Source organism: Anoplolepis gracilipes, chromosome 8 (assembly GCF_047496725.1).
Source record: "Anoplolepis gracilipes chromosome 8, ASM4749672v1, whole genome shotgun sequence".
Lineage (NCBI taxonomy): Eukaryota > Metazoa > Arthropoda > Insecta > Hymenoptera > Formicidae > Anoplolepis > Anoplolepis gracilipes.
In genome coordinates, this window is record NC_132977.1 from 5,709,683 (window position 1) to 5,736,659 (window position 26,977).

General features: G+C 30.9%; 2 protein-coding genes across 5 annotated transcripts in view; both read right to left on the bottom strand.

The window, feature by feature from the left end:
* LOC140669020 (unc-112-related protein) overlaps positions 1 to 15,977 on the bottom strand; it is a 36,574-nt gene extending 20,597 nt beyond the window's left edge. Inside the window, exon 1 of the mRNA XM_072898443.1 lies at positions 15,424 to 15,977. Within this exon, the coding sequence (XP_072754544.1) occupies positions 15,424 to 15,562 (139 nt within the window). The 5' untranslated portion in view covers positions 15,563 to 15,977. The remainder of the gene's footprint in view (positions 1 to 15,423) is intronic.
* Positions 15,978 to 17,035: 1,058 nt separating this feature from the next.
* Crag (DENN domain-containing protein Crag) lies at positions 17,036 to 26,911 on the bottom strand. Of its 4 annotated transcripts, none has more exons than XM_072897396.1 (19): positions 25,914 to 26,911; positions 25,208 to 25,804; positions 24,488 to 25,071; positions 24,126 to 24,366; positions 23,782 to 24,052; positions 23,575 to 23,666; positions 23,240 to 23,490; positions 22,980 to 23,150; positions 22,758 to 22,886; positions 22,386 to 22,632; positions 22,166 to 22,316; positions 21,679 to 21,882; positions 21,042 to 21,269; positions 20,514 to 20,609; positions 20,095 to 20,342; positions 19,751 to 20,009; positions 19,267 to 19,671; positions 18,892 to 19,061; positions 17,036 to 18,766 (listed from the first exon to the last, which is right to left on the bottom strand). In XM_072897396.1, exons 1-19 carry the CDS (start codon positions 26,242 to 26,244, stop codon positions 18,630 to 18,632), a joined length of 4,812 nt encoding a protein of 1,603 aa, XP_072753497.1. In that variant the 5' UTR covers positions 26,245 to 26,911; the 3' UTR covers positions 17,036 to 18,629. The 4 variants fall into 4 exon arrangements, with proteins under 4 accessions (XP_072753497.1, XP_072753496.1, XP_072753500.1 ...); XM_072897395.1 differs by having other exon boundaries at positions 24,488 to 25,074; XM_072897399.1 differs by lacking the exon at positions 21,679 to 21,882 and having other exon boundaries at positions 24,488 to 25,074.
* Between the last annotated feature and the right edge of the window lie 66 nt (positions 26,912 to 26,977).

The window sequence follows — 26,977 nt, forward strand, 5'->3', positions numbered from 1 at the left end:
ACATACATGTAGGTATGTGCATCTATATATACCTTTTAATCTGGAATTTACGATTAAGAGTTTATTAGTACAGATGTATGTTTAAAATGTTTGTAAAAATTTGTCATCAAAGATTTTTTTATTCGCACACAAAAAACATCTTTATTGATTTCGAGTTAAATGTCAAATCTTACTATTATGGAAACGACCATTTTTTTTTATAATAATCTTTTCGATGAAATTATCAATTCCGAAAAAAATGTTTCGATGAAAGTCATGCGAATTCGCGCGTCGACAAACATTGTGAGGCATTAAATACCATGAATGGACACGAAGGCGTTCGTCCGAGTGAATGGAAAGCGCGAGAGGCAAGTTCCGCCCACGCATCGAGACCTCATACAGGTAGACGAATAATGTACACGTCGGTACACTTAGTTACGCGCTAATAGACCTTGTGGAAGATAGAAGGGGATCCCGTATAGCGTGTGTAGGCGAGAGTTCACCGCCTAACATTCGATTCATATGGAATGGAATCGAAGGGATCGACAAAATCTTATTCAAATAATAGACACAAGAGATAATTTATTATTATATTTACGACTGACAAATATATTTTTATTTGATTAAACTACTATTTAAACAATCTCTAATCAAGATAATTTAGATGTGCAGCGGTGGATTTAATTATTCTTTTCTTGAAGCACAAAAAATTTTAGCACGGACTCTAGTTAATTAATAATAGTGGATTAAATTTTTTATAAATCTTTAAAGAAAATAGGAGAAACACATAGTTATCGCCTAAAGAAGAAAGCTACGTTATTACAAATGAACGTCTCGATAATGGATTGTGAGAGAATGATTTTAGTATGCTAATTAGTTTGCCACAACGAGCCTGAAGGTGAAACCGACAGGTAGCTGCGTTAGAATGAAAAATATGTGATAAGATAAAACCCAGCTAAAAGGGGGGGGGGAGGGACTGATAATTACGGGACATAATATTAGCACAGGCTGATAATTTACGTACATACAAGAGATTACACTTTCTCTTTCCTCAAGTATGCTGTTTTTTCACAATGTCAGATTGATCGTTCGTCTTAAAATATCCGGAACGCGTCAACATAATGCTTGCATTTAATAAGATAAAGTTTGTCTTATGATATATATAAGATATATATGTATATGTGTTTATTTTATATTTTCATTATTATATAAAATATATTTACATATATAAAAAAATTTACGTATATTTATATTATATATATATATATATGGGAAAAAGAAAAGCCAATTATTAAAAAGATTTATAAAACAGTCTACGGTTTTTGTAAATTTTATATAAAATCTTCGTGTAAAAAGAAAATAATTTCTAATTTGTGCGCAGTTCTCTCAAACATTCGCGGATTAGATGTCACGCGAGTTCATCGCCGTGATGTAATTCGCAGGTCGTGTCGTGCCTTCCGCTTGAACGGCAGCTATTTTCGCAAGAGAGACTAATGCATTACGTGGATGAGAGCCCGCGGACATCATTCTTCAACGTTACCCGTAATGGCACGAGTACATTTACGAGTACGATTCGATGCTTTACGCAATCGACAATGTGTCTTTAAAGGGAAAAATAAAAGAGTCGAAATTTTATGAATAATTCAACTTTTTTACTCTAATGTTTTGCAATAATTTTATAATTGATGAGTTTTGTATATAGTTTATTTCGTTAAAAAGTATAAGAAATGTTTCTAAAAAGAAAACAGCTAGGTAATCCTTTTTTCACGTGGTGAATTTCTTGGGAATTGCTTACGAAACTTAGTTTAGTAGCAAGTTTCAATATATATTATGGTCAGTAGTTACGAAATTCGCAAGAATTGGACGATGTGAGTTCTAGCAGGCGCATATATACACACACACACACATACACACATATATATATATATATATCAGGTACCCGCAACAGCAGTTCGGGAGCAAGAGCTCTGTTGACGTCACAAGCTATCTTTAAATTTAAACCAAGCATCGAGAGTCCAGCGCTCTGCACGCACGCACGCACATACGCAATATATTCTGTGTGTGCGAGCGTGTGAGATCAGAAACGGATGCGATGCGCTGCACCGTATACTCCCGCCATTACTTGTACAATGTATCGTTGTCTCAAATATTTTCTCCTTCCTCTACGTTACAAAGAAACAAATCCGCGTGCTAGCCTAAGTTTGTAAATATAAACATGTGAATGAGTAACTATGTCTTTCTAGATTCAAGTTCAGTCAAGTTTAAAAAAAAAATACAAAAAGCTATTCTTAATTCTCCAATTTCCACAAATTTTTTTTCGAAATTAAAGCTTATAGAAAATTTTACTTTACGTGTTTAATTTATTTCAAATTTTTCAAAATTATTTCCTCTTCCTCGACTGTACGTGTGTGTGTGTGTGTATACATATATATGTATTGTGTATGTGCGTACACACCATCCTATATTTCAAATAAAATATTAAAAATCAATATATATTCGTTTTCTTGAGAAAATTGAAAGAAAAATGTTTACTGGTATATACGTTTATAATATTAATGTAAATAAAAATATTAATTTTATACATATAAATATTAATGTAAAATAAAAATTATTAAAATTATTAAAAATATTAATTAGTAAAAAAAGTAACCAACATTATTCAATAAAAATTTATTAATTATAAAAAGTTTTTTTTTTAAAGACCTAATTATTGAAAAAATTATGCAAGCTATTAGCTTCGCGGCAAAACCCATGATACATAATATTACAGAAACACACCGTATCGAACAGGAAAAGAACAGCTTGCAGAATGCAGTCACATCCGCGTGAATCATCGTTCTTCCTGCCTTTAATGCAATTTCGGTGGTCGGCAACTAACGATGTTTCATAGATAATCGTTTCCCCGTTAATCCACAAGCGGATACATTCTGCATATTACTTAATGCTTATTTTTCCGTAACAACATTTTTGTATTAACAAATCATATTGAATTTGGCTTAAAACATCTGTATTTGTTAATTTATTAAAATAATTGATTAATTAAAATATAAACAATATTTTATGTGCTTTAATGTATATACACTATAATTGCGACTTTTACTTGGGAGCTTTAATAAACATCCATTATATAAAACAGAATAAATATATAAAAATATTTCACCAAAATACATAAGATTTATGATGTAAAAACTCAAGCTATTTTGCTGCAGTGTAAGTACTTATCCCATATTTTAGCTAATTTTTCTCTATATACATATATTGTGTACAAAATTCATTAAAAAAATATACATATAATAAAAGTATATATAATATAAAAAAAAATAATTTTTAATATCTATTCTAAGTGATATCAATACTAATAGATTAAATCAAATTTAAAAATTTAGGATAAAAAATTATTTGAATAATATCTGCGTATGATTCTATTTTTTTATATAATTTGTAATATATAGAGTTACGGAAACCTGACGATTTTCAAAATAAATAAATAAAGGAATTATAACTAAATATTTATTTCTTGTTATATAACAATAGGATACAGAATGCCATTTGAATATATTACGCTTTATGAATATATATGCTTACTCATTTAAATTTTTTTTAATTTTTTACATTTGTCAAACGTCCTCCATATTTATTCTACACTATTCTAGTCTATTACATAGGTTTTGCATCACTGCACTATGTTGTCTGGTATGACTAGTTTTTTTTCTGTATATTAACGAACTCAAGGCCAATATACAGGAAAACTCTACAGCTATACTAGACAACATAAATGCAAACAGCGATGCGAAATCTGATAGGCTAAAGTAATATAGGATAAATGCGAAGGACAACATTTGACAAATGTAAATTTTTTTTAATTTAAAAAAATGAGTAAGATGAAGTAGCATACTCAATTGGCATTCTATATGTTATTGTTATATAATAAGAAATAAATATGTTATATTTTATTTTGAAAATTGTCAGTTTACTATTTTTCCAAGCAAAATTATTTTTTTTTCTGTAAAATAGGTGATTACTTATTCTGATGTGTTTCATACTCTAAACTCTAAATTATCGGCATTAAAATAAAAAATAAAATAACATAAAAAAATGAAATAAAATAACATAAATAGAAAAATATCAAATATTGTTATTTCGATCTAATACCATAATATGCACTTCGCGCATTTCTCGGTTATAAGTTGCATTTGCCGATCTATTTATATCGATATTTGTGCGAATACGATGGAATAGATTCGCGCAGCATTTGTGGCCTCGTTTGAGCAAAACTCAAACGTATCGCTTGCGAACGGTGTCGATCGCAAAGAAACGAAATAACGTTCTGCACGAGCGAATACCATCAGCCGGAACAATCATGCTTTACTGTCGTAAGAACGATCGAGATTCTATCGCGACCTCAAATCAATAATAATAATAATAATATTAATCTAGATTGTGCACAATATAATTCCACCAGAGCACAAGAGACAGAGATTAAATTATATAGATTGAAAGCACAAATCGAATATATCGAGAATATATACACACGTGTCCGCTTATCAAATTATTTTTGTCAATTTTCCATAAATTAATTTCCAAATTTTTTTAAGTGTCAAACAACATTGTATCAAGATAATGTTTTGCTTCTTTCGTACAAATTGTACGAGGAATAAATAATATATCTTATAAATAAGCAAATAGAAAGGAAAGAGAAAAAATTAATTAAAAATATGTATATTCAAATAAAAATAATTTCAAACCTTTATCATTATTTTCAGTACGTTTAGAACATTTTAATTCATCTTTATTCGAGAACGATCTGTTATATAATTATACGAATGCAAATTGTTTCGTCGTTTGATTAAAAGAAATTGTCCGCAGAGAAGAATCAGTCATGCATACAAGTTAACTTCCACAAAAAAAAAAAAAACTTCCAAAAATATGTGTAACAGTAAACTCATTCAACAATCCAACACGTACATGCGATTGTATATCAATTATATGGTAGTTAATTAAGCGCGATATGTTGAACAATATATCATAAAATATCATTTATATACAAAAACATTTAAAAATAAAATTGAAATAATGATATAAATAATCTAAAATTTAGAAGAATATACTTATTATTAAAATTATTATATATGTATAAATCATTATTAATAAATGTGACACTTTCTTTACTATTATTATTAATGTATATGTATTAAAAATATATATAATTAATGGTGTTCTCTCTTTATTCTTTTGTTAATTATATATTTATTCATAAAATTTTAAATAAACCGTCAATTCTATCATATAATTCTTAATGTAATTAGTATATAATATATGTATGTATATGGGGTGTGTGCTCATTAAATATATTTTTATTTTTATTTTTATATACCGTTTTTATTAACTACTATGTGTTATATATTATATGTACATAGTGATCTTGATACGCATATTCTATCAGTCTTGAAAAGCACGCGACAGAAAACATATTTGTCGCATTATTGAACGGTCAATGAACGTTACAATATGTACACCATGTAGAGACAAGAATCGATCTACATTACGCGAGACAGAGAAAGATAGAATATGATGGTCGAGGCTCCTATTAAATCATCATTGAATGCGACAGCATTTACTGCTCGAGTAGCATTTCGTTTTAGAAAATAGATTTAGATCACACTTGAAGTTTCGGACAATTTCTAAGAGAATATTTCACGGAATTCCCGTTGTATATCTATCCAGTGTATATAAATAATATCTAATACTTTAAACAATTGACACATAAATATAATAATAACTTCTTCTGAATTATATTTATATAAATATTAATTAATTAAAGTTTTGGTTCTTGATTGAAGAACTCGACTTTATTCCAGTAGGTGTATCCGTAAATAATTCTATCATCCTATTTGAACGAATAAGTACCGTATACGGATGCTCTAATTGAACGGAATAAACGGGGATGTCGGTAGTTATTTAATCGAACTAACTAGCCATATAGTCAACTTTTCGCATATTATTCTTGCCACAACGTGCAAAAACATGCCTCAAAAAATATGTTCTAAAAATTGTCATCTTAGACAAGATCTCTCGCAAAAAAATGATTACGCAAATATTAAAAAAAATATAAAAGATGCATAATCATTGCGCGAATTTATATTTTATAATGCAATAATTTTACTAGAAGAAATAGCATTTTATAGTGTGTATATAATTAAGTAATAATATATTTTTAGTTTTTACAAAATTATTTTTTTATATTTGCTTTAAAAAGATAAAATTTATTATTATTATTACTTACAAGTATAAATAGGGTTTTTACTTTTTTTATAATCTTATAATTATAATATGCAAAATATATTTAATCTCATTTCTTACACTTACATTAATTTTAAAATTAATAATATATGTAATTGTGTCTATATTATCATTTTTAATTTGTAAATTAATTAAATTAGATCTTAATGATCAAATTAATAAAAATGTAACTTAAATTATCATTCTTATTTTGTTACTTTCACTATTCTGCACGACTATTCTGCTACTACTCTATTGCAAAAGTAGTGAGAGAAACATGCGTAACTAATTACGAATAAAGCTTGTGAGTCGAGCAATGATTCAATTTTATGTAAATCACTGCGATCAGACTGGCTATCAACATTTACGCCCCTCAGTGGATAGTTATAACGTTTAATCATTCGTGACATAATGAGATCTACAACATGAATTCCAGTGACGTTTTATCGACAAATCACCTATGTGTATATTCATTATCTATGTATGCAAAATGTAGAGAGAAAGAATGTATCTGTATACATTTTACTTTATGAAAGTGCTTGCACAAACATCGATCTTGAGTCTCTTATTTCTCGATGCAACTAACTAAAAATTTGAATATTTACAATGTCACAATTTAAATTGATCTATTATTTTTAAGAATTTTTAAAGAATTTTACAAAAATTCTCTTTTATTCATATATATACATATATACTGGCAGATACATATGTATGTATATATATGTAGATATTTATATTTTAATTTATAATCTACCAATCAGAATTATACATTTTTTCGAATTTTAAATTTATATATAATTGTAATATTCGGACATATATATATATATATATATATGTACATATATTAATGTTATTAAATTACTAATAAGATAATCTCGTCGCAATATTTATATAAAATCCATGATATATATTTGTTCACATTTTGTTTACAAATACACACACATATACACAAACACATATCTATACACGCGTGCATCTAATCTTTCTTCCTAATATTCAAAAATTTAAATAGCTTAAAAAACAATGTATTAAAATAAACAAATTAATGAATATTAAACGCAAATTAATGTATATTAATCCATGTTAAAATTCTCCTTAATTCTAATATATTAATCTTATATATAAAAATTCTAACAGCAGTTGAAGTTATGCCTCAGGTTAAATAAATTATATTTTTCAAAAAAAGTATGTTTTTTAACAGTAAGTTTTAGTAACATATTTTAAAGAGTAATTTAAATAATCATATTAAGATGTAAGCCAATCATTTAAATTTATATCTTAAGACATTAATAGAAGGACCACATTAACAAGGGTGTGGTCTCTGTTTGATCTTATTGTCGTCCAGCTCGTACTCTTAAGTTGTTTACAAGTAAAATTCCTGTTACGACCCAAAGGCATCGCGGCCTCGAAGCAAATATAATGATGTGCGGTCATTTCATTTTTCGTAATGAAAAATATAATGCACAGAGGAGATTTTGTGAATGTGTCAGGATATTATGTTTCCATAAAAAAATATCATACATGCCAAGAGCAATATCAATAACGCAAAAATATTTTGTGTTATTTTATGAGATAAATTTATGAGATAAAAAGCAGACGTAAAGGTTATACTTAAATAAATACAGTAAAAAATAAATTTAAAAAATGAGAGAAAAAAAAAAATAAAAAATGAAGAAACTTCTTTTCTACAATTATATATAAATATAAAAATATACCTTGAAACATTACGTGAATAATATGCATATTTATAACAGATATATTCTTTGATTTAATCAAATTTAATTTATGCTTGTAGAATTACAAATGTCTTTAAAAATCATTTATTACATGTGTGTTTGATAAGATTTTGTCGCAACATTTTTGATCGATGCCCCGTTGCGTTTTATGTTATAACTCTTCTGTCTCTTAAATTCGTCTGACAATGAGATCGAGAGTTATACCGTGTAAAAATTCGTGTTAATCATCATGAATTTGTCGCGACTCATATACTTATAAGGTTCGTCCTTCGTGCCGTTCAACCGCAATAATGAGGTCGCTCGGTCAAGGTTTCAGAGCGGAGTTTCATCGACGGTGCTAAAATCATCGTCATCTCTGCCATTTCCTTGTCTGAGCGACGCACGTCGAGAACCATCTCAGACTCTCATCGTTTCGTCTAAAATATTTTTGGTCTAGTGGATTCTAGGCACGTACAAATGAAACTCACGAGCTCTCGAGTTATCTGAAAGAACTTGTCTTTATCGCGCATGATTCACTCGTTTAATTATAAATTCAGCACGTTCGTCGTAAAAAATGTCATCATGTTTTCGAATAAATTGTTTATATTTCATAGAAATTCTTGGTTACGCAACTTAATACGACTATTTCTCCCATTATGCTTATCGAAACAAAAAATTTATTTTAAAAGATCAAAATAACTCTAATATTAAGCGACGAGAGAAAATATTCGATACTCAATAATTTAAAACTTTTTAGTGTCGATTGTAAATTATTTAAATAAAAAAAATTACTTTAAAGATATGTAATTATTTATCCAAATGTTACCATTTGTTCAATAATCATTTACTTATTTCGTCAAGAATAAAGAGTTCATATGAAAGAATCTTTATGACTCATAATATTAAAATGTAAACATCGTCGTCACATTTTACACGAAATTATGCACTCGGTGTTTGTATTTAACATGCAAAATATGGTCTTTGTTTGAAGACAACCTAATCATTTTCACACGCGTTTTTAACTATAAAAATAGGAATTTCTCCTGTTTTTAGATTGATAAAAATTGTATGGTAATATTTACATATATCTCAAATAAAACAGCTTCACACAATTTTCTTATTGACAGATATTTCAAAGACGTAAAAAGATTTTAATGTAATAGCCTAGAGACTCGTTATTATTCTGATTCTTTCAATTAACAATTGAGAAAGACACGTTTGGAGTTAACTTATCGTTTTAATAGCGTTTCAGACGCGGTTGATTCTTAACGTCATTTCCAATTAACGTAGTGCTAATCAATTGAATTGAGATTGCAAGCTTAATAACAAGTGTAACTATGTGAGCTATTAGCATATTCACGTAACGCGGCTGCAAGATTATCGATAATATTCAATATCAATTATCGTCTCATAAGAATGTTCGAACGAGATGAACTTTGAAAGGTCAAGGATTAACCGATACACATGAGATAATTATCTCGGAGAAACATTTTTAATGACATATAGATAATCGCGATTATTTTAATCCGTAATAAAATTTTTTACATGTTAAAATATAGGATACAACTTTAATTAAACAAATTTAATTTTCTCTCAAAAATTTCGTATAAAAACCATAAAATCTTCAGATAAAAATACAACTTTGTCATAATCAAAAGAATAGTCGTATCATGTACGCGTTATAGAGTGATGATTTTATTAATGGTACAAACGGTAAAAAAATGATAAAGCTGAAAACATAGAATAAAACTTTTTATACAAAAATATTAATAATTTTACAAGGAAATGTACCATCTTCCAAATCTTAAAGAATACCCAAAGAAGACGAGGCTGTAATTAAATCCTCTCAAGTTCCTTCAGAAAATATAAAAGAAAAAATATTCTTTGATATCCAATGTCACGTACAAACAGAATTAAATCACTCGTCTATAATACGTCCGTTGCCTTTTCTTCTCTTAATTTTATTCGTAATTAAGATGATACGTGAGTCGTGCGTGCATCAACAACACATTGTGTTTTATTTTTATAAGTTATAAATCCTAACAAAAGTGATATTTCTTCGCACCAAATTACATTTCTCAAACAATAGAGGAATGTCTTCTTACGTTGAATAAAGAAGATAAATTAATGCAGCACTATATAATATTCTGTCAAAAAACTTTTTTTCTCTTTGTAAGTAAAAAAATTACAATTAAACAAATTAGGAAATTTAAAAACCTTAATTTTATGCGTGTTTGTGTGTATGTGTGATGGTTTTCGTACATATCTCGAATATGCTTTACAGAATTTCTATAAAATACTTTTATTATTAGCACAAGCAACCTTGTCTCCAACCGGAACCTGGACGAAAAGTCCAGGTGTTACTACAATACATGCCTTTGACGAGTATTTACCATCTGGATCAGAGTTCAAAGAAAGTTCTATAAACAGGCTACTGACCAAAATTAGATAACTTTGTTATTTAATATTTGATACGCTAGGTACTATATATTGTCGAAATCTGATTTTTTTATTAGAAAGATATCATTCCTAAACTTTATACAAAGATCATTATTAATCTCACTAATAACGAATCACTATAATGTATGTGTGTGTCTGCGCACTTGCGACAATATTGTATGAATCGTTTTTGCCAAAATGATTCGCCTCCATTGCGAACCGCGTAAGGTAGCCGACGTGATATAAAATTACGGTGTGTAATCTAACGCTATACATGTAATCTGAGCAGATAATTCGACTTAAGCGCTTCGCGGTGACTCGACCTTCAGCTTTAACCTTCACGAGCTTGCTTTTCACTTCGTTAGGGAAAAAAAAATCATTCTGACACCCCCACGCTTTTTCTTCCTGTGCAACCTGATTTCAGTGAAAAATTAGACATCGTAAAAAATTCATGTGAAAATTACATTCACCGAGAAAAATAATTTGTCATTGAATAAATGATTGAGAAAAAAAATTACCGCAAAAAATACACAAATTTACCAAGAAATCTGTTAATTGTATATGATTAATATATCTATTCTTTTAATCTTAGAATAATTTTTAATAAAGATTTTGACATGTTCGAAATTTTTTTCTTTATTAGACAAGTATGTGGTGTGCATTTCATGCATGTGGTAGAAATTCAAAAATCACGGAATTTGAAGCCGTGAAAAGGAAAGCTCGGCAGCAGGTCTATGGCTTCCCGGAAGAGTCGTAAGAAGAATGCAGTCTTGTCGTCGAGCTCTGACGTACGGTACATCGGCTCGGGTGTCGCTGACTTTTTCTTCTTTCATGACTTCGCGAAGCCACGTGTCTGACCAACGACCGGCAATTATTCGAGCGGCATTTTGATAAGAACTAAATATCGAATGAAAGCACTCGTAAATGTGATCATTCGCGATTTATAGTTTTATTTTTTTGTGGTGTATACATATACACAATCTCATTTCATGTTGAGAAAATTATATAGTAATTATAAGAAAATAAAATTAAATGACACAACAATTAAATCTTATATATATATATGTAAAATGCCTCAAGCAAGATAAAATTGAGTAAACATGGAAGTTTTATTTTGCAATGTATTGATGCATGTTACGTAACATAAAGCTCGAACGTAAATACGCTCGAACTACTTCAAAGTCGCTTACGCAACGTGTTTACAGATTACAATGTGAAAATTATGGAGCAAACAAATCCGAATGAAGAAAATAGCTAAAAAAAGATGAAACTCGAGCTCATGTTCAAGTCGTAAACGTAAGATTCTCGTGATAATCGTAAAGACATAACAGGATTTAATCGTTATTGCATTATTTGAACTTTGTGTTTAATTCAGCAAGTCCATAAGCAGACTCTTTAAAAAATGCACACAACATAACGTCTATTGTTTATATTATTATAAAAAGATGATATTTTGTCATTGTTACTTTATATTTTAAATCATCCAAATACCTCGAAATTAAAAAAAAAATTATATATATTTAAATGTAAAAATTTATTATTAATTAAAATTTATAATTTAACAGTATTTAATCTTGGAATATGAGATTTTCTTTCTGTTGTATTTGGAAGAAGTATAAGTAAAAAGCAGAAAAAAACGAATATATTTTATAACTTAAACATTCCTATTTTTTCCGGTTTACTACGCTTTTAAAGCGCATTTTAAAAATTGTATCGGCTATCTTATCCATTGCATATTTGAGCAAAATTACGTTAAAGACATAAAAGCATATTTTTCCTAAAGAACAAAATTCGAAATAAATATATACGCGCTCTCAAAATAATTTTAAATGAGAATTAAGTAAATTTTCAATTAAAATTTTTGCATGTACAATATCATGTACAATAAATGTAAGTTAACATTATTAGCATAACAATTGTTATAAAATATAATTTTTTTTGTTATAATGATTTTATTTATAGTCTAACATAGGCTATCTTATCCATTGTACATATTTGAGCAAAAGTATGTTAAAGACATAAACGCGTATTTTTCCAGAAGAACAAAATTCGAAATAAATTAATTTTGCATTATTGTGTAATTTTGTGCGTTTGTAAAATTATATATACATATTATTTTAAACATTTAAACATTTCAAAGATTTAAACTAATTTACACTACATACAGAGTATCTCTGCCATTATATTTATAAAAAAATATAAATATCGAATCTGATCACATATTTTATTTAGTATACTGTATATATGATGCATATGTACACATGGGAAATTAAAATTATATGTATTATCAAAACTGAAAATCGATTCAAACTTTGACAAGAAACTTTTTTTTCTACGTTTATGTTAGTTAAATATTCTTTACTGAATTTTATGAATATTGTGCGCGGATCTTTTAAATCTTTCAAAATATATCTCTTTCTGATATATATATATATATATATATATATATATATATATATATATATATTTGGCTGATAATATACATATATAAATATATATATTATCAGCCAAAATACTTAAATCCGTGTGACTCATTGTAATGCATCGAATCTCGGGTCCCGACTACGTGCACTGCGGGACACCCGGTGTATTTACATAAGACTCGAGGCCGGTAATACGCGTCGGTCCGGTTCGGAGTGGTCGAGCGGTGATGCAGCGAGAACCTGCACGACCACACTAACCTGTTGGGGCCGGGCTGGTGCCACAAAGTAAAAAAGAGGACCAGTCAACAAAAGATATGGCTGCCAGATTTTTTTTACCTGTCTGACTCCGCACTGTGACATGTCCGATGTTCGTCGTCCCTCTTTCTTCGAAAAAATCGATTAGCTCCCATATTTTCAAATCAATGTACATATATACAAAGTATCAATGTAGCATAAAAAGTGCGCGCGTGTGTAACGATAGTTATAATTTTATTCATCTTCCTTCAATATCGATTCAAAATTGTATCCCTCGCATCGCGAAGGTTTCGTGAAAATAGGATTGAATAATGCACCCACACTCGGTATACTTCACGTTATAACATATTCATGAATCACAATCATCTTTGCATCGTGTAAAAGGCGGGAGAAAGAGAACGGTGTTATTACGATAAATATTCTATCTTAATTTGACTGAATAAAAAATTAAAATAATTACCTCAATTTTTTTAAAGCTAACCAACCTATGCGAAAGAAAATTAAAAAACTAATCAGTTCTTTTTGAAAAACAGAAAGAAAATCTTTGCTCTTATGCAGAAAATTTAAATTAGATATAATTAAAATAATTAAATAAAATTGGTATTATGTTAAAATAAAAATATAATATAAATAATACTAATATAATATGTATCTCTTAAAAAAAAAAATGTTTTCTTGAATATTTTATTACGTCAATATAATTAGTTTAATCAAAATATATCAATTATAGAAAATTTGTTGTAATATTTTATAACATCGATTGTTTACGTGATTTAATTTCATTTGTCCACCACCAAAACATTACATACCTAATGGATGACTGGACCTAGCTGACAAGAGCGAGAATATCGGCACTCGTGTAAAATTATCACACGCAAACGGGTCACGCTCGAGATATGACGATTTTCGTTATCGCACGTCGAATGAATGAAGTATGCTTGAATTCTTTTTTTTATTGGAAGTTTTTTTCACTATGTTTATTCGAAAATATATCGCTACGCAACTATGAGAAAAAATAGTTTCACAAAAGTAAAAATATGTGTTTCACGTACGACTGAAGGCAGATAAATTGTATGTCTTCTCTTTTTAGATTTTATTTCTTACATTTATGTAGCATATGTGTATATAGGGCTGCGCGATATTATAGTCGAAAAAGAAATTTTACAAAAAAATATCAAAAACATAATCGTCTATGTATATACACAAGTCTTGTACGCAAAGTTTTAATCTGTTTTCAATTTTTTACGTAAAACTCTATTTCTCCGATTACATCACCATGGATATAAACCATCCTATATATAGATGTGTTTAGCTCTATATTCTCCATCTTTTTCTTTTTCAATCGATCGAAATTGGCTAATTCAGAGACTGAAACCGACCCGCATCGAGTAATTATCAACGGTGCAAGGGCAATCAATGTTTTTAGTCTCGTAAAAAACTAACCGGTTTCAAGAAAAATTTACCAATGAGATTTAAATAATAAAAGACTTATGTACGAATACTTATACATAAATTAACATACATATATACATATATTATAAAAATGTTCTTTACGTTTTCAGGTTGTTTTATAAAAAATTAGATAAATATATACTTTCTATCAATTTTCGTTACATTTCTTTGCTTTTAATAATAAATTAAGATAAAATGTGCACTCTTGTATCTCTCTCTTTTTGTAATTTACCCTTTATATTTTTACATAATTATTTTAATGTATTCGGTCAAATAAAAGAAACAATATAAAGCATACTTATTATAAATAAAAGTTAAAAATTTAAAAGATTGGCTTAAGTCGCGCTTTTGCAATGATTATATATTCTATGTGTCACGATAACGATATCTCAACTGATTTTACAATATACCTATATTTCGTATATACTTTATTTTTTGTTTCTCTCTATTATGTAATAAAATATTATTTTGAAAAAAATGACCGATTACTGATTGACACTTGTCAATCTCTTTTGTAATAAATTTATTTAACAAAATACATTAAGCACAGTAAGTATCGCTCTACTTGTTGAATTTAACGAGTGCACATACACACATATATAAGCACATACATAAAATGCATGCGCGCCATTTGCCGGCTATTTCAAAACGCCTGTTGCAAGTACGTGACGTCATTATTTCGCGCTTCCAACAATTTCAAACGCAACTATTTATCAAATATTGAGATCTATTCGACGAAATGTCACGACAGTTACACAAGCGTATTTTATATTGTGCGGCGACGACAATGATAGAATAGAGAAGACAAGAGAAGATAGCGATGAATGGCAAGAGAAGAAACGTTAAAGAAAAAGAAAATATATATAAAACATTACACTCACCGAGATCTTCCACGAGACGTAGCATGACACCGCCGATGTGCAGCTCTCCCTTTACGCGTAAACTTCTCTCGACCTGCAGATCCGTCACATAGACGCGCAGCACCCAGCTACCATCCACTTCGTGGCCGTCGGAATACATGTTGGAATATTGCTCCTTTTTTTTAACCGAATATATGACGTACAAAGAGACAGAGAAGAATCTGTATCAGTGGCAGAAACTAGCACACGCACACACCGGTGGAGCCGTCAGTTGATCACGATTGTCGTCGCTCTCGATGCGAAACGTGCGTTTCAATGCCTGGTGAACATGTTCCGCGAGGCGTATCCGTCCAGCGATAACTGACACCGTACACGCAACGCGACGCGACGCAATGTAACGCACCACTGCCACGCGACGAAAATCGTGCGGTCGGTTACTGTATATGTATATACCTTCCCTCGATTCGCTTTTACTTGGCGCGCGCGCGCACGCGCTCATGTACACTCCGCGTAAAATTCGCGCGACGTTCCACCTTCGCGAGCTCGGATCCGAATGGCGGCGAATGCCAAAACGCTAGCTATGTTCAAGAATGTCGCGTCGGCTATCTTCGGCGCTGCTCGGCCGCGCTTGACTTCTACGGCCGTGCGGTAACGCGCCGCGCAATCACAGAAGCCGAACGCGGCCGAGCAACGGCGAAGATGACCGACGCGGCATCCTTGACATTTCGGCCATGATGTATCATTTAACCTTAATTTTCGGAGATCGCGTACAAATATGAAGATTAATAATTAAGATTTTAAAATATTGTTTAAATACTGTGCGTACAGTAGAGCTGACATGCTATGATTTGTAATAGAACTAGGTAAGTATCTCACAATAAATCTGAGATGTATAATACAATAAAGCACTTATTGTATTTCTCAAACAATTTTTACGATGCTCGTACAATATATATTTTGTCCGATATATTTTGATTTTACTCCTATTTCATTTTTTAAAATATAATAAATTTTTAGATTTGTACACATTGATTTCTTTAATTCCTTTCTTTAATTTTTTTTATAAAAATGTGATAACACTATATACACTATAAAAGTATAATTCAATCATCTTTCATTTTTTTCTATAAAGTTCGCTTTCTTTAAACAATTTGAACATCACATTTCTCTAAACTCTAAATATATTGATATTACTGCTATTAATGAGCTAACTAGTATTGATATTTACAGAATACAAATAGATTTCCTATTTTATGTCTGAACCAAATGTGAAATATTTCATAAAGAATTCATTTTTTGAGACTATCCATATATGCGCTTATTTTCATATATATAGAATTTGATCTTTTATATACAGATTAATGAATTCTATAAGAACAAATAAAATTAATAAATAGAAAATAAGATTAATCTATATATATATATATATATATATATATATATATATATATATATATATATATGCACATAATAAATTGGTCAATATATTTAATTTTTTATCCTTTCTTCAAGTAAATTTAAAAATAATCTAAAAGCATGTATAAAAATAATATATACTTATAACATTAATAAATTTAAATTAAGCTTTGTTTAAATACAGAGTCAATACTAAAGACTAATTGAAACAAACGCCTTCTGTAAAATACCTCAACGACTTTATTCTTGTAATCTACATAGTATTGAAATGAATGAATATACATTCATCTCTGCAATGTCCAGGATGAAAAGTGCACAACATTTTGAAAGGCCGCGTTCATGAGTCTCTTCGCGACGAATAATCTCATCATTCCATTTCGAATAAATTGTGGGTAGAACGTTACCTAGCTAAATTTGCTAAACTATTACAAATGCGCTTTAAATGTCTAAAATTCATAAAAATATTCACTCTCACACACACTAAGTATTTACTTTGACGATAAGCAATCGAGTTTAACGCCACGTCCTCGTGAAGGGCACTTTTCATCTGAGACGAGTAGAGAAACGATACTTATACTGTGTGTTCGTCGTGCACAATAAACGGTTGTTTCTATCTAAGAGTACAAGGAAAGAATACTGCGTTTCGTCATGACACGCGATAATTACCGTCGCTCTCTTTCTTACTCTCGCTCTTTTTGCTCTTTTAGTAAAAAAAATAGTCAGTATATTAAACGCTGTCTTGCTTTTAATATACACGTGACAGCTTTTTTTTTCTTTTTTACATTGCAGATATTATGCGACGGACTGAAACATATTTAAGGTCACAGCACACCTGGAGGGAATTTACAGTTGCAATTGAATTTGCAATCGCTTTACAGTCCGTATAACTTCTTTGGTACTTAATACTTTTTAACATTGTACTCTTAGATACTACTAATGCGCTGCGCGAATTTTTGAATCATAAATCAGAGGCATACGCGACCGAATTGATTAAAAAAAGAGTCGATAACTATTAAAAACAATTATATTATAAACATATGAAGATTCAGAGATGTACGATTAGTTTAATAATCGTTATTACCATTCAACTCTTGATATTGCACTGATCTAATCTTGAGATCGATAGCTTCAATAGCTCCGACTGGCGGCCAATTACGATCCAGTAATTGTCCATCTCTTCCAAAATCACAGCCCTTCTCGCCGTGACACGAATAAGATAAGAAAATACAGTTAATAGCGATCAGCGCGAAACGGTGTTGATGCAACCGATAACTATTCATCTATCATCTATCAGTTCTCGCGTATGCGAGCATCATCAAATTTGAAAAATTTGATAAGCCCAATTCGAGACTCATTTATATTTTTGCCCAAGCAAAGACACATCAGTAAGCAGAATCTTATGAAGAAAAAATCGTGAATTGATCTGTACGTTCACGCTACTACGATGTTGATCGTAATTGGCGCGCTCCAAGAAATGTAGTTCGAGCGTAAATCATCAATAATAACATTAACAATCTTCCATGTTAGATAAACATTCAACGTGTAGAAGGGCCGTTAATGATGCGTTATATAACATTATATCAGACATTTCGGTACGCGATGAAACGTATTTTAACCTAACCTAACAGCGCCTGATTTGAATATTGTCCTTTGTGCACATAATTCATTCATCATGCACGCAATTTTGAAAATAGAGCCGTAAATGCTCGTACTTACGAACATTTATCATTCGCACAACATCGCACTCTTCACCCGATGCTTCGAAGGGAATAAATTTTCTTCGAAATCTTTCAGAGCTGCTCTCATGTTTCTCAAACATTTAATTGCTTAAAATAATGTCTGCAGTATACCGACATCATCGTTGGTGGAGCGTCAATTTTATGCAGTAACTTCTCCTCGTTTTCAGAGAATTTCTCTAGTGACAAACTGTATTCTCTATCGAAGACGCCTAGAATGATAATCATTATTACAGATGCGAAATTAACGTGCAATCAAACTCGACAAATATCTCAATAATTGGATCAATCATTTAAAAAATACATGTCTTATAATTTTTTTACGATTATAGCCCACCTTGGTCAATATTCGTCCTGCCTAATACAATAAATGCCAAAAACAGAATATCTCTATATATAGAAAACGGATGATCGCCTGTTTGATGTTTACTTCTTTCTAAGGCCACTCTTATTATAGGTTCTGCTAAATCGTTGCAACGGACATATGTTATCACTGCCTGCATCAATCTAAAAGTGAAGGAAAAAATTAACAAAATAACAATTTGCACATTTTAATTGTTTATAAAAAGATAGATAAAGACAACGGATAAAATAAATTATACTTTGTCTAATAAAAATCGTATTATATATACTTAAAATTTAATTAATTACTGTTGTGTCTATGTTAATTAGTATTAATTAATAACTTGGAAGACAATCTATTGAAACTTACGTCCTGTCCTCTGTAGAATTTAATTTCCATTGGAGATACATAGGCAAACGATCCATGTGTAATCGTTCATTATCCCACATTGTTCTGACACCTACCAAGCCAGCATTTCTTTGAAGTTCTGAATTTTTATCATTATTCAACCAGAGATCAGGTAAATGACTCGTTAGATTAATCCTTTCGAAATACCAGATTAGATTCCAATATACTATCGGGTGCTCCTGAATAAATCGATGTTTGGTAAGACAGGCGTCCCCCTCTTGACTTAATACGCTCTCCAATTCCTTTCTTAAAACTAACGGGTTTAGATATGGTACCGTTATTGGTTCCAACAATTCCTTCGGTTGATCTAATAATTCTACCAATGCTCCCATTAAAGGATCATTATTTTTTTCACTTGCTTCACATCTACGTAAATGAGAATCCTAATATTATTCAATTCTTAATATTATTTAAGAATAATAACACTTATAATGTGATTCTTTACCTGTAATCTAATATTGTAACTGTGAGGAGAGGTACAGTAGCTTTATCGCAATATTGACAGACTGTATTTAAGTTGGAATCTTCCGGCTGCCAACCAGCCATTATCTCTTCATCGTATAAGATAGCAGCGCAATGATGACACCTACTAGCACTGGAAAGCACAAGCTCAATGGCAAGACGTTCTTCCAACTCTCTAGTGCCTTTTGGATATAGACACTCTGTGAGTTCGTATAGTGAGCATAAATCTAAATTTCCATCACCTGTTAAAAAAAAAAAAAGGAAAAATAACACTGCTGCATAATAAAATATATGATGTCCATCCCTCGTGTAATTTATATTACAAACCTGATGCTCTTATGGAAATTTCATTTCGATCTTGTAAAGATCCATCAGTAAGAGAATCTAAAGACTCATGTGATATTCCGTAAGCCATTTTTTGTTCACGTTCCTTATTTTTTACTGGCGTACTCGTCGCCGAGATAGCCTCTTTTATCTCGTCAAATTTTTTAACGACAGTTGTTGCAGCAGATTTCAAGCTATTCAGACCACCAAGTATTATTTCGTTCGATTTCTTTCCTGTCAAACTTGATGGGCTAAAACAACAATTTGTACTATATAGAATCGAGAACGCGCGAGCAAAAGAAAAAAATTGATTTATAAGAAATTTATGTGAATATTAAATATATTATTCTGTAACAATAAAGAGAACACGAAGATAGAATGCATATGCAATAAGCATCTATGCAGCTATTTACATTACATACCTGATATAGCTGGAGAGGCTAAGAGATTCAATAAGTTGATTTGATGATATTAAATCCTTATTTTTAGCAAACGCCAACCCACCCGTGGAGTATCGTCTACGTTTACAATGGATAAAACAAAAAAAGAACACACAAATACGCATGCAAAATAATATAAACGAAAATAAATTTGTATTGTTCCTCCATCAATGTGATTAAAAGTATATTCAATTATCAGACATTTTTACTATATTGTATATACTTTGTAATACTTTTCACATTATATTGCATTATGTGTATTTTATTAAAAGAAGTTTTTATATACTTATATACAAACAAGGTGTAATTTATTAATGTATTTTTTTATGCAAGACGATTATAATATATTTCTTCAATATTTACAAAATATAAAGTAATCGCGTCTTGTGCAAATATATACATTATCACGACATTTTGGAGGAATGAAAAGACAATGCACACTGTGAAAATTAATATTGAACTACAAATGGTGCATGTATTATTAAATTAATTATCTCGCAAATATCTTACCCGAAACTAAGTTTAAGACTAGATCCTAAGCTAGAGAGGCTGGATGTTACACTATCCTTATTTTGAGACCAAAGACTGCTTATTTCTAGTCTCTCCTTTTCTCTCTCCTGCTCCCCTTGTTGTGCCACGGAATGAGGCATTGTCTCACTCCTCTGTAAATGTCCACCTACTGTCATGCCACTTTCATCTACCGCTTGATGAAAAGTTGCACTACGTGGGAGAATGTTGCTGTAAACACATTAGAAGGCTTTTGTGTTTAAAACCAGATACATGGGACAAAATATGGAATATATCTTTATCCTATATTTATATATATATATATATCTAAAGATTATAAAGCATGATTGACACAGCTGGTCTTTAAAAAAAGAAAAGATACTTTTATTGTGCAAGCACTCATGATAATTTTAATCACCAGTAACAGTTTCCCATTAGATGATTGTGAGGCATTAATGTATTATAATCTTATGTTTCTCTTTTTTTATTATTTTTTATTGTTTATTATTTCTTTATTATTTTTACGAAAATTTGCTTCTATAATTTGATTCTGTATTTCATTTTTCTTCTCTTGTCTAAATATTTGTGTATTGATAATCAATGTTTCACATGCAGATACAATATACAAATTATATCATACCTTCTAAATAAAAGTGGCCCTCCTGGTCTCTCTTCAGTCGTATTATTTAAAACAGTTAAAGTACTTGTTGAGCAATTTGAATCATTCTCCTCGGAAGGTGACACAATCGGTGTTTCGTCATTAATGAGAGCACCCAATGGGTCATTTTCCGTAACTGGTGTGCGCACGGGACTTTTTAATGGTGATTCAACACTGCGCGTTAGCCTACATAAAAAATATTACATCTACATAAGCCTATACATGCAAATTAGCTTTGTAAAATATTCAACGCATACTAAACACGCAGATTAATTATTACATAAGATTTTTGTAACAATGAGCAGAAATATTCTATACAATATAAATACTCTCTCTTGCATCTGCTATCAATAATACTAGTAAAATAATATGATATAATCTATAGAAAAATTAAGCGGTTTCTGCAACTTGGGCAAATCTGAGAGCGAGACTAACGTTCACAAATCCTAATAGTGAACATACAAGATACCTTGGATTACTGGGTGCCTGTTCCAATTCGTCCGATTGCAACATACTCAATGTCGCTTGGTCTTTCACTATACTATTCTGTCGAAGGAGTTTAGCTTTCAATTCGAGTGATCCAAATCCAGGTAGATCCGATACAGAACTGCCTTTAGTGGCTGCCGGATAAAAAAAACAGTTATAACGGAACGAAAACTGACTAATTCACATGTAAAAAATTAACTTACAATCACTATGCGCAGCTTCAGTGTCTTGAGAATGAGAACTATCGAGACTAGATCGAGAAAGAGCATGTTCCATTCCTTCAGCCTTATCGGCTGTTAAAAAATCTGCATTAGAACTCAATCGTCTTCTAGCGCTCTTTTTCCCAGCCTTTTTAAATAATGCTGCACCGACAATGACATTTCGCAACTTATTCCACATCAGTTGACTCGAATTTGTCATATCGGAAGGCCATGTTGCTTCGAGAACAGCCTATAAACATATAAAGAAATATTAATTAAAATTATTGAAATAATTATACACAACATTATAAATTTACATTTTGACAAAGGTGTTATATTTACTAGTAGTTAAAGAGTTCAAGATTAATAATTTACCTTGTTGTAAAATCCGTATGTTAAAGCATTAGGTTGTACGCCGCTGCGTTTCATGTGGAACAGTAACTTTACAGCTAAAACTGGCTGACCATATACACCACAAAGTTGCATCATAGCTCTGTAGCATACCTGGAGATAATAACAAATATTCATTTAAATACAACAGTCTCTTTATTACTGTTTAAAACTATTACTGATTTAGAATTCAGAATTCTTATATACCTCTTCCATAGGATCGAGACGTAACTTTTGCATTTTGACTAATAATTCGTAAGCCTGATGCAAAATTGCAGCAGGTTGATTAGAAACTTGCAGCATGGCCGGTAAATGTAAGAACCAAAGACTATAACATGTACCAAGCAAACATCTGCCCCATCTGTCAGGCATCGCAGCCTGAATAAACATAATGGTAAAATTTATTAACTGCATATAAAAAAACTTAAATATTTTATTGTATAGTTATAATATATCATTTTATTTACTTGTTTTCTAGCCATTCTTTGAGCAACTTTGATTTCATGCTTTGTTCTCCGAGCCATAGGACTCCCAGGTACCATACCAAAGGCACTTAAAGATGGATTCTTCAAACAAAAGTTCTTTTGAGGCCTCATTAGATCCGGGTTCAATTTGAACATTTTATATGTTATTGGTGTTTGATTTGTTCCTGCTTCAGGTGGAGGTATAAATACTGTACGTTCACTGTGTTGAGATTCATCCAGTTCCAAAAGAATTACTAAAAATCAAACAAGAAATGAAAAGTCAATTTATCATATTATATAAATTCTAATAATATAAAAAATATATCTAAACTTTATACCATTTTCTTCCTCAATTCGTTCTGTACATTCATCGAAAAACGCTAACCCTGCCATATCCATATCAGACACAAAACTTCTTTCTTCAATAAATCTATAAAATTAATTTTTTTATTAGAATAAAGTTATAATTAACACATATACGCATCGATGCAATATATATATGCGTGATAATAAAATTGACATAGAAAAATATAAATTGATTTTACCTAGCAAATATTTGCGTTTTGACGAGCATGGAGTAAAATTTAGCGTGGGCTTTATCGCGAGTTCTCAAAAATGCTTGGAAATTAAATAAACTCGTCGAATCTGTTGTCCCTACAGTAGGTGCTTTTGTAATTGGTACCAAATAACTTCGATATCCTTTAAGAATCGTTGCCATAAATCTTAAGAAAGCATCTTGTATTTCGAGTTCTAAAGCTTGTTCTTTCCGTTTTTGTTGAAACTCTCTATCCACGCTAAAGTCTTCATCGCCTCTATCTGAAATATAAGAATAATAATGTCGGTAAATTAAAAAATAAAAAAAGGAAAAAAAAATAAATTAATAATATACCTTTTTGGGAACAGCTAGTTTTTCCCCATGAGATTATTTTGGAGGACAATATCTCCAACCAATTTCTGAGTTGTCTAGCTGCTTTTTTAGGTAATAATTTTACATTTAAATATTTTTTATCTTCACATATTGCTATATTATTGGTATCCAAGTTTACACAGTTGACATCAGAAGGAGGATCATATAAATCAAAGAACCTCGAATCCACACCAATCAGAAATGGTAATGGTGCATGCAATACCTGTAAATATGTTTGTAAATCTTAATAATTATCTTTTTAAATTTTTTGCATTTGTATACATTATCACTATCAAATTATTGAAAAGAAGAATATAAAAATGTATGTATGTAATATGCATTACCTCTGCTAATCCTAGAGGACACAACGGTATATAAGGACATTGCCATTTAAAAGGAAACAGAATCATAGCAATAGCCTCGCTCACTGAAGTAAGTACATCCGGACGTAAGGAGTGAACGAGTATTTTTTGCTCGGTTAATATTAATAATAGTATCAGTAAACAATTGTCAGGTCCCAAGTTTATCAATAATTGCTTGAAACTTGCGCCTGATCTAGGCAGAGCCGAATCCTCTGGTTGTGTCAAGATCAATCTGTCTCGACTGCTGAGTTGTACCAAGATTCTTGGACGCTGCGAGCTCGGGAATGGTATATCGCACAAAAAATATGAAATGTACTTCTCAATCGGGACACTTTGCGGTTTACCGTTCACCATGCCATGCAGAAAAACTAGAAACTTCTCGAACGTGTCGAAAAACGGCCAATGAGATAGTATACATATAGATTTACTAATATTCAACGATTGACTCGCGGGATCCATGTATTGTAACTTTTCCAGTTGCAATATACTGAGCTTCTTAAGTATACCAGATCTTTTGAACAATTTTATTTTCTGAGACTTATTTTTGGTTATCATTTCTATATTATCTGCTGAAACAAAACGAAATATATATGTAACAAAAGACAAGATATAAAAAAAATATTTCTTATCCCATATTAGTTATAATCAATTATAAAAAAATTAAGAGTCTATGAAAATTAAGATTATGAAATACATTTGTACCATTTTTTTTATTATTTTCGACTGTATCCATGATTTCTTGATTATTTTTACAGTTTGGAGTGTCTGATTCCAGTTGAAGCTCCTCGTAAAACGTTATCGCTGAACCATACATTTTTTGAGCAGCATCGCCTGTTAAGACAAATGTCGAGAATACTGGTTTAGGTTTACATGCTACTTTAGGCCAACATTCTATAGTCGCACCCATCGGTAGACAAAACATGGCGACAGAATTTGGAAAGACAAAACTGTTGTAATCAGTCATAGGATATTTATAAAGTATTGCTGGCTTAAATGATATTAAATTAGCGCGATTCATGGACTTTTTATAGCACAAAAATACATCGCTGCCTAGCATTCCTTTGTTCAAATTCTTGTTGATGACACAGAATGCGTGTGGAGGGCTTTCCCCTTTATTTGCCAGAATAACACATATATCCGTAACGACAAGAGAATTGCAAGGCATCTTTCGACTCGCTCGTCTGTATGTTACAAAAATTTTTGAAGTGGAATTATTTACGTTTGCCACATAGCCTTTAGGAGTCTCTAATACCATTTCAGCATCTTGCATTATACGTTCTTTTCCATCATATATTACACCTATGGGGAATAAAATATATGAATATAAATGTGTTTAGATAAAAATGGAATGATATATATAATCTCTTTTAATGTTTGCTTTATAATTTCTAAAATTTCTTGTTCTTACCAATATCAACTAAGGGAGGTTTGTCCCGTCCTCTTCTGTAGCATAAGTAACACTCGTTTGTTCGTAAACTTCCATGATTCAAATCTGCTGGGAAACCTGATACAGTTTGGTCTAATAGCGTATATCCCTCGGGACAATATTCGCCCAGAGCAGGAAATATTACGGCAAGATCTGTGATAGGAGGTGGCATGTGCATGTCTTTCAGATGAGTACCCTCCTGGCACCAATCCTCCAGTTTATCGTTAGTATCATTATTATCTTCGCTAAACTCATCGTCTTGACCGGGTAAACCAGCGATAACAAAATAATCCGCTACTCTTCTCTCATCCATATTTTTTTGAACGGTGTAAACTATTATTGGAACATGCAACAGCCTTGGGTCAGGCTTTATCCTCTGTACATCTCATGTCGCAGATATAACAGATATATTAATTTCGATGGATACAAATACTATTCCTGTACATGGCACTAAGTTGATTGTTCCTGAACCACTCTTGTATATGTGGCACTCAATATATAGCGTGCGATCTCTCGCTCAAGATTGACTGGCACGTTATAAAAAGTACTTTCCTTTCTATACCGCAACAATCTGGATAATTAATTTTCTACGTAACGCCTTAAACATAATACTATTACATATGAAACATTGTAATCTGCTGGTATTGTACACTTTCTCTCTCTTTTATGAGCTTATAATCTTATAAAAATATTTCATATTATATAGCTATCCATTGATACATGTTCCCTTTGCAATGGAGTGGAGTATTCTTTCGGCCTCGCTGTTATATTGCTTAAATATATTTGAATAAAACTTGATCGGAGCGCGTCGCATAAGCAGATTACCTGCAAAATCTCATGAGGCAACGCAAATTTAGTATCCTGTCGTATAAAAAAGCGACAAGTACTTATACCTTCTCATACAAATCACATTATCGTTCAATTTTTACCAGGAACAGATGTAATTTTTCAAGCACGCTGTCACTTTCGTGCATCGCTGACGTTTATATACGCTGCATGCGAATTCGATTTGTAAATAGAGAGAGCTCGTACACGATGTGTGCAAT